The following is a 14,306-nucleotide window of genomic DNA, read 5'->3' as shown; positions in this document are numbered from 1 at the left end:
ATATATATATATGCCTAATGACGTCAATTACTGTTCCCCTTGAAAAAAAAACAACAAAAAAAACAACAAACTTTAATCTGGCTTGGCCCTGTAGGTCGGCCATGACCTGAATGTCATCACTGGCCAATCAGAGAGCTGCATGATGTAACTGCACTGGGGGCGGAGCCCACACACCCTGCTGCGCTTTTCAAGGTATCTGCATGTCAAAGGAAAAACAGTTATCATTTACTTACTATGCAAAGGGAAACATTGCACAAACCTTACGGTTTGGTAAAGAATTCTCAACTGAGACTAACAATGAAATCGATCTCAAGCTAGCTGATTATTAATAAGGCAGTCTTTTATATGCTCGGCCATCTATGTTTGACATTATAATAAGCTTCTGATAACGTAAAATGAATGTTTCTATGAAAATCTCAGCTTCTGAAAATGAAAATGTCATTGTCATCTGTGTGGGACAGCATAATTGAGGCACTTGTGATATTCAAATGATATTATTAATAGAATGGGGCTGTTTCGATAGAGGGAGCCACTGGAATAAGAGCAGAAAGAAAGGGTGTTTTTCTATATCATCATTGATCTACACCTTCAGGTTTTTGAACTCATCTTCTAAACCCTGAGCCCTTTTACAGCCATCTCATGTTCCCATGGAAACATTGCCAAAACTACAAATAATGATAATAAAGAACTTGACAAAAAATTTCATCAAGCATGTCATCAGTTCAGAAGTCTTCCGTTTAGTACTCTCAGTTTTTCCTTTTTATTTGGTAGACTTTGCAATCACACTGAAATTTTAAAACTCTCCATATTAAAAAAAAAATTCAGAACCCATAATAAAAAATGGTTATTTATTGTCCAACAGACTGTTATAAAATAATGAAATGTCTGGTATTTTTAAAAAAAATCTATAAAAAAAGCATATAAATTTGCTATAAAATCACATTAACTAGGCATGAATGATATCATTTATCACTCGATATTAGATTTTTTCTAAATTTAATGTTAATGGTATCAGTGTCCAATATTGACTTCTGCCTATATTAGTTTTCCCTACAACATGTCTTTCAACTTAGATGCACATATGAAATGCTGAAAATGTTTTTTTTTCTTTCTCTGCTTATCTCAGGGTTACAAATGTTCATAGTTGTAGTATGTGTATTCTATATAACTTTGTTTCAGAAACTCTCTTAAATAATGACTTCTCATTTACCTATAATCCATAGACTATAGTTCTGTTCTCTTAGTATTTATATTTTGGTCAAGAATAATCTAATCAAACACTGGGTCTATTTATTTATTTATTTGCTATATGTTGTGGCTTTTTCCTTAGTTTTACTGTGATTTTATATTTTTAGACAAAGCTGCAATGGTCTGTTATATTGGTAAGTTATGGGCTATAAATAAGGGTCACCTGGTCATTATCTCAAACTAAACCCAGAAAGACCCAAATCAAAGCAAACACACTCTTGTCCTGAACAGCAAATAATTTGACTGTTGAATGTCACAACTGACCAATTCAAATATTTTCATAGCAACAAGAATGTAATTATTGCCTTTTCTGTATCATCTGAATGTCAGTATCAGTGCCCCTCTAATATTAACCAGTGTCTCATTTCATATAAATAGTGAAATAAATCTTGGAACCTATTTATTTTTTAGATTTTATTAATTGTGAGTGTGACCATCAGTCCACTGTGAGCATCTGCTGTTATGATTAACCTTGTGATGGAATGAGAGATGGAAATGGGCTTGCATTGTTTGCAGGTTATGGAAAGTTCTCTTGGCTGCCCTCATGCCAAACTGGTGGTTCTCACAGAAGTGACAAGATGAGAAACAGAATCTCTCACTCCCTCCGCTGCCGTCATTAGCTTTTCTTTCTTCAGACTGACTGACCCTGATGGAGAGAAAAAAATCGGCCACAAAAACATATTTTTATTTTATATTATTACTGAATATTTAAAATAATTAAACATATTTAAAAGAATTTGATGCATTTTGGATATGTAACTTATTCTAGACAATGCTACAAAGTATTATAAAAATGACAGCACAAACCTGTGGCTGTATATAGCGAAAGCTCATTTCGAAGTCGCTGTACAAGCTCACAAAGTTCCTCTTCCTCATCCACCTCGGAGTCATCTGAGTCTGAGTGATCTTCCAGAGCTAAATCAGACATGGACTGATGAAGTAAAGAAAGAACTTGTCTTTTATGCAGCAGCTCCTCCTCCTCAGCTTCCTCTTGGTGCCCTGAAGCTGTATGGACATCCTCGTCTTCATCATCCAGATTTGTGGAGATGTCTTCTGATACCTCATAAAGAGTCTCCTCATCCACTTCTATTCTTTCTTCCTGGTATGCTTCTCCCCCCTCCTGAACCTGCTCTTCTTCACTGGAGCTGTCTTGAGGTTTTAAACACCCAGGTTGAGTCCAGTCGTTTTCACTAATGCTGTCATCGTGTTCTGGTTGAAGCTCTGAATGCGAACGAAAGTCACCTCTGAACCGATCGCTGTCCCTCACACATAACATCTGCATGTGACAATGAAAAAAAAACTATTAAAGAATCTATTATATGTTCCTTGGCATCTCTTGAATCAGTTTTAACATAAACAATGTTATTTTTGTCATATTTAAATGAAATGCACTTGGCAATCATGGCATAGTTTATTATTACCTTTTTACATTTATAAGATTATTACAATTCAATTTATATTTTTAAACATCCATTTATATTACAAAATTATATTAAATTCAGCATAAATGTGCATGAATTTATTCAGTTAAAGATGGTTAACATAAAATATGGCTAGCTGTGGAACAAGTAATTTGTAATTAGTTAAAATGGGAAATGAGATTGAAACAATCTGGATGTTAGCTTAGCCTATTGATGAAAATTGTTTGTGAACATTTTTATATTAAACCCAGTTATTGTCTGTGTTTATTAGTAGAGTTATAGAAATCGTACCTCATTCTTATTTGTTTCTTTTATGTATAACTTACAAATATGCATTACGTTTAGTTTCTTAGCTCATGTTAAATCTGCTGCAAATATCTTCGATTTAGGCCCAGATAATTTTGGACTGACCCCTCTTACATGTCTGACTCTGTCCAGTTCTTCTTCCAGATGCTGGTTCTGTTGGTTTATGGTCTCCATCATGGTCTTCAGCTCAGTACACTTGTCCTCCAGTGAATCATGCTCTGACTGGGCTGCAACTCTCCACACTTGAAACTCTTTCTCCAAGAGCCTGACCATAACATCACAAACACACCGAGGCCCAATACAAGAATACAATTACAAAAACATGCTACACAATACTCAAAAGATTTCTTTTGGGGCCCACCATTTATCTCTCTGCAGATCCCTCATGGCCTTCTGAGTAACACTGAGGTCTTTTTGGAGAATTGCTGTTTCTCTCTATAATAACACCATAAAGGTAAAAAATAAATTAAAAAAACATCAAGGGGGATCATTTATTATGTATAATTATGATCATCTATAAAGTGAATTTTACTTATAGGAACCCCTTGTTGCACTCTGTAACATGCAACATTACTGGTAAGTAACCTGAGGAATCTCCTGAGTCTCCTCTGTTTGCAGGCCTTTAGACTCTACTGGAACCGCAGCAGGGGTGGCAGTCAGACTTATTTCAGGAGCATTATGCATGTCTGGACCTGCTATAGACAGCAGCGCTGGAGAAGGGGCACTGCAAAGACACATAGACACATGAAATCACCTGTATGCTGTATTTCATCACTGAAAAACACATGGTATACACGGTAAATGTGTACCTGTATTGCAGCTCTGCACTAGAGCCTGCTCGCAGGGCTCTCTTCCTCTCTGCTTCTCTCCGAGCGTGACGAGGTACCAAAGCGTGTCGAGCACTAGAGGCCAGGGACGTCATTGACTCCTTCCAGGATGGCTAAACACAGAAAAATGTATATCACCATAATATATATATATATGTACTTCTGTTATTAAAACTCCTGGCCTAATGAAAAGCTGCCGAATGTCTAATATTTCAAATTCTATACTATTTCTAAATGAATAAACAAACAAACACGTTAAGCGTTGAACTAACAACCCTAGTTAATATATCTAAAACATCAAATGCTTGTTTGCACACCTGAGTGCAGTATTCCAGTACAGGATGAGAGGGCTTGTGTTTCCTGCTGCGTCTCTCGGTCAGAAAGCAGCTTTGGCAGAGGTGTACGTTCAGGCATTTCAAACAGCGATACCTATGGACAGGTCATACCATTATCATCAGACAGCATACATGTCAATCCCAATACATACATGCAGTAACAGTATTATTTTATGTTATGTTTTCATTTTAGATTTATTTTCAGTAATTATGTTTTTATCATTTATGTTTCTTTTACTCATTATTTCCATTTTAACTTTGTTTTTAGCAAACAGTAATAACCCTGGAACAGACATATTACAAAGGGCCAGTGGACCAGATTAAAACCCCATCAAGTATTTTTAATACAATGAAAAAACACACCTGAGGCCAGTGATAGGAAAGGTTTTACAGGCATGGCAGCGGACTCTGTGCTGTACAGCTTCACTCACTGAAATCCTGTAGAGAGTGGACAGCCATAACAGCAGCCGGGGTTCTGACTGCAGCCAGCCAATAAAATGCTCTTCAGTCACACGTGCACTATTCACCTAAGAGAATGTGAATAAAATATTCAGCTAAATCAGGGATTTTCAAACGTTTTGTTTCCACAAAATAGGATGGTCCTCTTGTGAGTGACATACTTTCTAAAATTAATAATTAATTTAGAAGGTTGGAATAATTGAGTAAATTTATGTTTTAGAAGAAGTATCTAATGCTCGCCAAGGTTGCATTTATTTTCATCACCAAAACGGTAATACGTTTTTGGAAAAATATACTATACCCCATTAAAGCAAGAGCACACTGCAGTTTCCGCTTGACCAAAAACGTGGTTTTCCTGAACAACTGCTGGAACCTTAACCAGATCATTTGTAGTTAGAAATATGCTAGTATTTGTTAGAAGTGGGTCTGAATGATTGGATTGTTTCTCTCACCTGGCTGAGGTCTTCCAGCAGGATTTTGAGTGCACTTCGACTGACAGAGCCCCTGTCACTCTCCTGATTCCCACCGTAGCTCTCAGCCAGTCGGAACAGAGCTGCAAAAGAGACAAACACAGACAATCTAACAACCTAGCAACATTATTTCATCCTGAAAGATAGATATAATCTGAAGAGGAGGTGAAGTGAATGTGGAACAGACCTCTCTGTTTAGCTGAGAGAGTGTCTCCACAGAGGGCGATCAGCGCGGCCTCCACCGACCGGAGCAGAATAACACCAGTTTGCTCTCTAAAAGAAAGCAGAAAGTTTAAAGTGCACATGCATAAACACAAAAACAGACTATACGATGTCGAATCAATAGAGTTATCTTTCACCTGTCAAACAGTTTAAAGAGAAGCCTGGTGGTTTGATCTGTGGCTTCAGGGACCATCTCATCAGGAAGTTCATGTGAAATGCTCTGGAATAGATCTTCTAGATACTGCTGAACATCTTCTTGAGCAAGACTAATCACTGGTCCCCCAGAACTGCTTAAAGTATTTAGCACTGGGCGCAAATCCTGCAGTGACACCAGATGCACTGGAGATTGAAATGAAAGACTCACTATGAGATGAAAATGGCAGGTGGGTGAGATATATAATATAATACTAATGCACCCAGTTGTATTTCACATAAATTAAACATGGAAAAACTCACTCTGACATAGTTTTTGTAACGTGCGAAGCTTTAGAGCAGCTCGATACACTGCGGAACGAACTTCATTTGGACCTTTTATGGGAGAAATAAATGACACATGAAAAGACCTCAAAAGAGAAGACAAACAATAATAGCATTCAGTGCAAAACACAACTTGTTTCAATAAACTGATGGGATCTATTTTGATAATTGTAGGCTATTTAAAAAAATAAAAATATAGTTGCGTTGATCTGAAATTGTGCTAATTTCATTGTGAACACACACTCAATTAATATATAGCCTATCTTATTATCTACAAGCCCTCTCCAGGAGCTACTTTATACACAAACATTAATTGCCATTTTCAATCTTTTATTAATGCAAAGAGGGATCAAACTTACCAGTGTTATCCAAATCCATAACAGTCCACTGCTCATTAAGCCACTAGTTTATTTCTAGACAACTGGGAAAATAAAAAAGTAGTACACTTTTATTTACATTTTAGAGTTATTGTAGGCCAAATGCTTTTTATTACACTTTCATTTACATTTTGTTGTAAATACTGTTTATAATTCCTATAAATAAAGTATTTTTATATATATATTTTTTTTAAGTTCAATTATTACTCTTTCATTGACTATTTACAGCGGTCGAGCCAACAGAAGACTTGGCAACCTTGACTATCTGGCAACCCCACAGTTATTGATCTAGGCGCGGTCACTCGATTTTCGAGGGAAAAACATCATCTGATAAAACGGTGGGTGATTTGCATGTAAAATTTTAAATGTAACAAAGTTTTTATTAACAACAAAATATCTAAAAGCGTCTATGCTACTATTACTGTACATTAGATAGGCTTCGATATGTATAATTGTGATTTAAGTAGTGCAAATAAATTAAATACCACTAATCTAAGCGAATGCAAAAAATAGTTGAAAAGCTACATTTTCTTTTAGCCGATTCGTCAGAGAATTGTAAGGCGATCTATTTAATTCTTAAGTCATAAACACATAATAGTAAATTGTCAAGTAAGCATTCCATAATATGTCGAACTATTAATAAATCGATTTAAAGTATAATATTGAACTTGTGGCTCACCTGATCGCTGTAACATGAAATGTTTCTTGTGTGAACATCAAGCCTTGTGCAACTTACAAATTCGCGTGCACAAGCTGCTACTTAGCTGGTTTGTATTACTTGGTGTTAATAATGTATGAGCAGAGCTTTTGTTTCACTTAGTCCATGTCAGTAGCCTACTATTGGTTATTAGTTTATTGACTGCTTATTATATTATTGTATAGCATGCATCTTTGCTTTGAGGTGAAAAAGAACAATTTACTGCACTGAAGATGCTTTGTGTACAATTATTATCTTACAAAGACTAACTTCTCTTCTTCTTTTTTCCAGTTCTTCAGTGCAGATTTTAAACTATGTGCGAAAAAGAATCATTTAACAGAATTCTCCAAAATAAAACTTTCCTCTTGGAGGCTTTATCTGAAGATCCCGATATCATCTTGCAGCATGTGCAGGAGGCTGAACTTATTACACTCCGTGACTACAGGAACCTCTCAGATATTAAAAAAAGAGAGGAGAAAGTCATCAAACTACTTGACAAAATCATGGGAAGGGGGGAGGAAACTTGTCACCAGTTTATAGACCTTTTAAGACAGGACTTGATATTGGAAATGTATCCAAAATTAAAGGTTCATGCCATTACTGCTCTTCCAGCCATGCCACACACCTTTCCAGTGCAGGAGGTGACATTCATATTTGAAAGATTCAGACTACTGTAAATGCGGCAATCAAGTTTATTCTGTTCATATGTGCTTTTATTTCAGGTCTCTCAATACAAAATAGAACAAATTCCACGTGGTATCTGTGTAATCATCAATAATGTGGATTTTGCAACAATGGATGTAAGAAGGGGATCAGATGAGGACCAAAGTTAGTTTTTTTTTTTTTTTTTTTTTTTTTGATGTTTTTAGTTATTTAGTATAAGATACTTTAAAGGAGTAGTTCATCCACAAATGAAAGTTTGCTGATATTTTACACACCCTCAAGTATTCTAAGATATTGATGAGTTCGTTCCTGATTTGGAAACAGATTTGGAGAAAGTTTTTTTTTAATCAACATCTCTCTTTCTGATGACACTCATTCACTGTAGAGCATCCACTGGTCAAATCCATTTTTTAAAATTTCTCCAAATCTGTTCCGATACAAAAAAAACAAACGAATCTACACCTTGGATAGCCTAAAAATGGGTAGATTTCAGCAAATTTTCTTTTTGGGGTGAAATATTCCGTATTTACTTTTAGTCATTGTGTAAGGGGAAACATTAAATAATTGTATTTGCTTGAATAAATCTAATTATAAGTTTATTTATACTTTTAGAAGTAGTTTAAGAATAATTCACATTTTTATTCAATTATTAATTATAATATTTGTATTTATTTATTTAGGTCATTTATTTAGAATGATTTGTTTGGCTGGATTGATAGAGTTGCTCTTATTCTTTCTTTTAAACCCCAGAGTGTCTTGCCGAAGTATTCCGCTGGCTGGGGTTTGTGGTGGAGGAGCACAGAAATAAAACTGCAGCTGAGATGAAGTATCTCCTCAAGGATGTGGGGAAGACAGTACATGGAGACTGCTTTGTGTGCTGCATCCTCTCCCATGGCATAGAGAAAGGAGTCTGTGGAACCGATGGTGCTGTTATTTCTGTCGATGAAATACGAGAGCCTTTCAATGGCAATAACTGCCAGAGGCTAACTGGCAAGCCCAAGCTGTTCTTCATACAAGCATGTCGTGGGAAAAGAAATCAGCAACCTGTGCAAGTCCAAGCGGATGCTCCAGATGATGGAGAGTCAGAGATGGAGGAGGATGGTGATAATTTTGATATCACAATCCCGGTTGACACGGATTTCCTTATTGCCAGGTCAACCATTGATGGTCATCTTTCTTATAGAAGCCCAAAAGGGGGCTCCTGGTTTATTCAGTCACTCTGCCGAAATCTACAGGAGCTTTGTCCAATGTAAGTTTGTAACAGGTTTTTTTTTTCACTATGATAATTTTGAGTAGACAAATTAGAGAAAAACATAAAGGATTACATGCACCAAATCTATATGTACTATTAAAAAAGTAAAAAAAAAAATTATGTTTCCAGGGCTACAGACATCCAGACCATCCTGCTTCATGTGAATAATGAGGTTAGTAGTCAGGGATTCAGGGGCAAACAGATGCCCGTCCAAGAAGTCGCCATGAGGAAGAAGCTGGTCCTGCTGCCAGCGTGAACCACTGAAAGCTCCTACAGCATACGGCATTGCTTGATATGAATTATGGTTTTAAATATTTATAATGTTCTTAAAATTTGTTTTTAAATCAGGAACGGCACTGGTTACTTGAAGGGAATCATGAGCCATTTGAGATAAAACAATTTTTTAAGTTTTATAAGTAACTTTTTACTGCATTTTTGCATGTCATTTTACTGTCATTTTAATCTGTATACAATTCATATACACCGATCCAGGTATTTTACAATTAAATAGTCTTTAAATATGGTAATTTAATACATTTAGAATAGAATGCATTTTGATATTATATTACTCAGTCATCTGCAATGCAACACATATGCATAAATATGTAGTGTAGGAGAACAGAAAATGTATGCATCAAATGTAGATTTAACAAAAGAGCTGTTATTACTACAAACTAGTTTGTGATTAATGCATGAATTAAGCAAGATAACATGAACCTAATTCAAATTCTCTACATACTGTAGATGTGTTAAGACGTGCCATCAACTTGAATAATTCTGTTGTGGCAGTACTTCCTCCTCAAGATCAGTATTCTCCTCTTCCTGTAACTGCAATAATAATCTTTTAATTTATGCTAAACAGTATTATGAGAAAAAAACTAACAAATTAACCATTTCTTTTTGTCATAGTGTGCTATTGTTATGGTGCTTTATCGGTGCAGTAAGACACAAACCCTGCTGGTTTTATCCCAACTTGTTTCACAGGGAACAGTTTTCTACTATGCACTGAAATTACACACTAATTGTAACATAAAAACACAGCTTTATCATTCTGAAATGGATATATATATATATATATATATATATATATATATATATATATATATATATTATATATATATAGATATTATCATAACCAAAATGTGAATATTAGGACCTTTTAAAATGTAATTCTCGGGCATTAATTAGATCTTAAAAAGGCATGTCTATAGTGACTACAAATAGAGCGTTTCGCGCGTAAAGAGCGAATGGTGCTTTTTGTGCATTTAGCGTTTGACGTGAATTCGCGTCTGCCGCCCGAGTTGAAAAATGTGAACTTTGGCGTCAATTCGTGCCGCATTAACCAATCAGGAGCCTGCTAGGAGTCACTCAACAGTATGTTCCTGCAGCCTCAGGTTGTGCAGGAATACCCTTCTCCACTCATTCAACAAGGAGGAACGACTGATGTTGTCAGTGAGCAGTCAACCGGAGCTATATGACAAAAGTTAATATTTCTATAGAGACAGGAATAAAAAGGACCTATATATATATAAAAAACATATTAATAGATAAATTGAATAAAGGCCAAAGGTAAGAAACGTTTCATTTTACCCCAAACAAATTATATTTTATCTTGAACCACTAAAGAGACATCAGAGCCAGCGGCAAATGTCAGAAGATCTAGCCGAGGTGAGGCTGCTCTCGGTGGATACATGATGACGGAGCTCCCGCTGATCGCATGGAGCTCATCTCCGAGATCGGCGAAACACATTTTTTAAATAGACGCTGTCATTATAAATAAACTGCATATTTGAGTTTAAAACAACTACATTCTCGCCTGAAATACTTTTAAAACTACATTTCATGACACAATAACAGTAATATTTTGAAAATTATCTGAATAAAAATGGCGGTTGAAAATTCTGCGTGAACTCAGCTGGCAGAAGCCCCCCCATGACGCGAATTCGCCTTTGTTGTGAAGTTAATTTCACGAATGAAACAAACTGCTCGCGCGAATGGTCTCAAAATGGTCAAGTGGCAAACTAGACGCGAATTTGACACTCTATTCGCGTTTGGTGTGAACACAGCATGAGAGTAAACAAGATCCTTGCATGGACTTCCCCCCACCTAGCAGAACCAGACTGAAATTCCTAAGGGGGGCATTTTAACCTCTGGTCTCCACAGAATATCTTTATGTCAGGGAATGGCACTGAAACTGTCTTTTATAGATGAAGATTCACCAAAATGAACTTAAAAAGACTTATAAATGAATATCAGTCCATTGCTTAACTCCATATTCATTTATATGTAACCCACACATTTGACTACCATGTTTATAATCACTTACTGTGTATGTATTTTAATAACTATTAAATTGAGAACCTCTGGCTTAAGGATAAATATTCATGTTTAGTATGTATTTGTTTGAATCTGGTTGCTTGAAACATTTCTGACCGTCAGTTATTTGTCAAATGTCGAATTCTTAGCTTTTGCTATTTGTCATGCCTCCTTTTAAGCTTTTAGCTCTTAGCTTGCTTTTAGCTTTTAGCCTGCTTGTAGCTTTTGCTCCTATTCATGCTTTTAGTCATCACTTTAAGCATTATTTGAGCGCCGTTCCAGTGTGCGTCGGCCTGCACGCCTGCTGCTACTTAGCCACGATGAGAAGAAACACCACCTAGTCTCGTCAAACTTTACTTCTGTTCTTTTACTTTAGCTTATTTTCTTTTCCATTGAAAGTTTCGTTTTAGTTTTGTTTAAATAAACTAATAAAGAAGGCAGGTTCTGTCGTAGGGAGTGTGTTACCCACCTTTGAGGTGATAATGCAGGATAGAATGATTGGGAAACTCTATTCAATGATGAATCAAGATTGTCATCCTTTAAATGAAATAGTTAGTGACTTTATGAGTACCCACAGCTTAAGATTGATCCATCCACATTGTTACAGGGAGCGTTATAGGAAGTCTTTTTTCCCAACGGCAATTAGGTTGTATAATCAGTGTTATTTAAGATGACATACTTTTTAGGATTTATGTTTTTGTATATAATTACAATGCTTTGCAACTTCATACTGAAGAACAAGTTTTTATGTTGTTTGTGAATGTTGTTTTAAAGTTGTTTTAATTTAATCATTGTATGGTTGTGCTGCTGTGACATCTAAATTTCCCTTTGGGGATTAATAAAGTTAAAATCAAGTCAAGTCAACTTCCAGCCAATCACCAACCTCCGGAAACCCCCTTTCCAATGACAACAAAGGGAACCCCTTTACACAGATGATGCAAGTATCTCCAGACTCTCATCTGTACTGGTCTATCTAATATAATTTTAACCTCATTGACAAAACTCAATGCGAGGGTTAATTAATTGATTGATGGCTGTTCATGTCTATGCAATTTCACGTATTGCTGTAAACATGGGATTCCACATTTTCATTCTCTTAAACTAATTATTCACGAACTTTATATCTTCCTGCAACTTGTGTGAATGTGTGAGTGCGTGCGTTTATGTGTTAGATTAGTTTATATGTCTTAGATTTATCTAATAAAGCCTTATTCACATTGAAAAGAGAAGTATCTTGTGTTTTGTGCAGACAAGTTAATGTCTTAAACTGCCGATCTTGTTATTGTGCGAATTAATAGTGTTTTCACTATAGTTTGGATATTAATATCCAGTGCAGATTTAATGTTAAATGGTTCATTCAATGAATCGCAGGGCACCTCAGTGATCAGCCGTGAAACTTAGTCTTAAACCGTTAAAATTTTAAATGATTCCCTTTGAGCTAAATTGACCTGTTTCCCTTATAATCGACTGGGCAAAAGGTGTATTAACCTAAATAAATCTGAACCTGAAAATGTTGCATATTCCCTGTTTTGTTTGTAGTCTTTTTTTTTTTCATCTTTTAGTTCTTTACATTTTTTCTTGTTAGTCTATTGGACCTGTCTGGACATATAGCCCTAGTGCTTCCTATGTTCTTGGTTTTGGTTAGTTTAATTGTTGATCAGTAAAAATATGATTGTCTTAAAGGGACAATAAGTAACTTTTTAGGTATTTTATCATCTAAAATCAATATTTTTATTCATAAATATGCCCTCAATGGTGTACAAATACCTATGCCAATGTTTAAACTAATCCTCATAAATGAAGAATTTATTATCTTTATATACATGGGACGGGTAGGTTGACGGAGGCTTCCATGTAGTTCCGCCATCTTGCAAAACTATAATAGCAGAGAGGGACAAAAAGTACTAAGCCAACGCGTTTCCACAGCGCGTTTTCGGTCAGAGCCAGAAACACAGGTGCAGAGCAGTGAGAGGCGCTTGAAACTGCACCGGCAAGTTTAAAAGTCTGGATTGCATTCTTATTATGGACCATACATATGCCGCGCCACAGGAGAAGAAAACATCGTCGCCAAAACAGTCAAAAATAGAACGTAAAAGTGACCGTAGATTACAGAAAACAAGAGTTAATGTCGGGGAAGCTTTTTCTAGGTGGAAAGAGCTAATGCTTGATAAAGATTTTAAAAGAGACGCTGAAGTGGCCAGTTTTCTTCTCGACAGGTAAGTCAGTGTTACAGTCTATATTATAATATTTTTTTTATATCTAACAATGCATATAATTCAGAAAATATAACGAATAAATTAGACATAACTACTAATTACAATATTTCATGTTTTCCACAGTCAGTAATTCATACTGTAACATTCGTTTGTTAGTTGTCATGTTGCAGTTTGTTTGAAATAACACACCTGTTCACCTGAAGGAAAACTCGACGAAGTGCTATTAGAAGACATCCTGTCAAAGCTTTTTGGTACATATCGCCTACCGTAGATGCAACGCGCATTTGAAAAAGCGAGGCGCTGGAGAGCAAAATTAGTTTGAATGCAAAATACAATTTCACCACTAGATGGGAGTAATTCCTACTCAGTGTCCCTTTAAGGAAAAAACTTCCTTCCTTCCTCTATTATACACAAACCCCCTCCTCAAGATTCAAGATTTTTATTTGTCACATACATGATTATATAGAGCATATATAACCAGCAGTGAAATGTGCTGGTTATATGTTTAATATATTTTCCTAAAAGTGTTCTTAAAGGAACACTCCACTTAAAAAAAAAAAGATCAAATTTTCCAGCTCCCCTAATGTTAAACAGTTTAGTTTTACCATTTTCTAATCCATTTAGCTGATGTCCAGGTCTGGCGGTAGCCATTTTGGCTTAGTTTAGCCCAGATCATTGAATCAGATTAGACCGTTACCATCTTTCTCAAAAATGACCAAAGAGTTTCTATATTTTTTCCTATTTAAAACTTGACTCTTCTGTAGTTACATTGTGTACTACTTTTCAGGCACTAGTATCACTGCTCCTGCTGCTCCCATGGTACGGCAGCAAAGTTCTGAAACCACTCGGCAGCACTGCAGACCAATAGGTTTGGGGGTGTATTTTGGGATACTTGCTATGACAGAGGCTTATTAAAATGCTTATACATCATTGCATCAACCTACAGTAGTTGTCACTATGCTGGACCTTTTACCCTGAGGGGTTTGACACCTTTACCTTGGACCACCCATTTTACATTCA

The 14,306-nt window shown here is 36.0% G+C and overlaps 2 protein-coding genes across 4 annotated transcripts; one reads left to right on the top strand and one right to left on the bottom strand.

Annotated features, from left to right (window-relative positions):
* Positions 1–5: 5 nt before the first annotated feature.
* On the bottom strand, positions 6–6,207 carry dytn (dystrotelin). Of its 3 annotated transcripts, none has more exons than XM_026259226.1 (14): positions 6,125–6,207; positions 5,745–5,816; positions 5,426–5,627; positions 5,254–5,339; positions 5,049–5,149; positions 4,898–4,969; positions 4,501–4,664; positions 4,120–4,231; positions 3,785–3,915; positions 3,561–3,699; positions 3,337–3,410; positions 3,081–3,240; positions 2,056–2,524; positions 6–1,894 (listed from the first exon to the last, which is right to left on the bottom strand). In XM_026259226.1, the coding sequence occupies exons 1-14, from the start codon at positions 6,141–6,143 to the stop codon at positions 1,791–1,793; spliced, it is 1,905 nt and encodes a 634-aa protein (XP_026115011.1). In that variant the 5' UTR covers positions 6,144–6,207; the 3' UTR covers positions 6–1,790. The 3 variants fall into 3 exon arrangements, with proteins under 3 accessions (XP_026115011.1, XP_026115012.1, XP_026115018.1); XM_026259227.1 differs by having other exon boundaries at positions 3,090–3,240; XM_026259233.1 differs by having other exon boundaries at positions 1,783–2,524.
* Positions 6,208–6,389: 182 nt separating this feature from the next.
* On the top strand, positions 6,390–10,107 carry LOC113088368 (caspase-8-like). The gene is made up of 5 exons (XM_026255759.1): positions 6,390–6,480; positions 7,131–7,480; positions 7,562–7,667; positions 8,253–8,751; positions 8,884–10,107. The coding sequence occupies exons 2-5, from the start codon at positions 7,154–7,156 to the stop codon at positions 9,008–9,010; spliced, it is 1,059 nt and encodes a 352-aa protein (XP_026111544.1). The 5' UTR covers positions 6,390–6,480; positions 7,131–7,153; the 3' UTR covers positions 9,011–10,107.
* Positions 10,108–14,306: the final 4,199 nt, after the last annotated feature.

The sequence above is a fragment of the Carassius auratus genome, chromosome 6 (assembly GCF_003368295.1).
Source record: "Carassius auratus strain Wakin chromosome 6, ASM336829v1, whole genome shotgun sequence".
NCBI classification, from domain to species: Eukaryota; Metazoa; Chordata; class Actinopteri; order Cypriniformes; family Cyprinidae; genus Carassius; species Carassius auratus.
The sequence above is the reverse complement of the archived record's forward strand: the minus strand, read 5'-3'. Positions and strand labels throughout refer to the sequence as shown.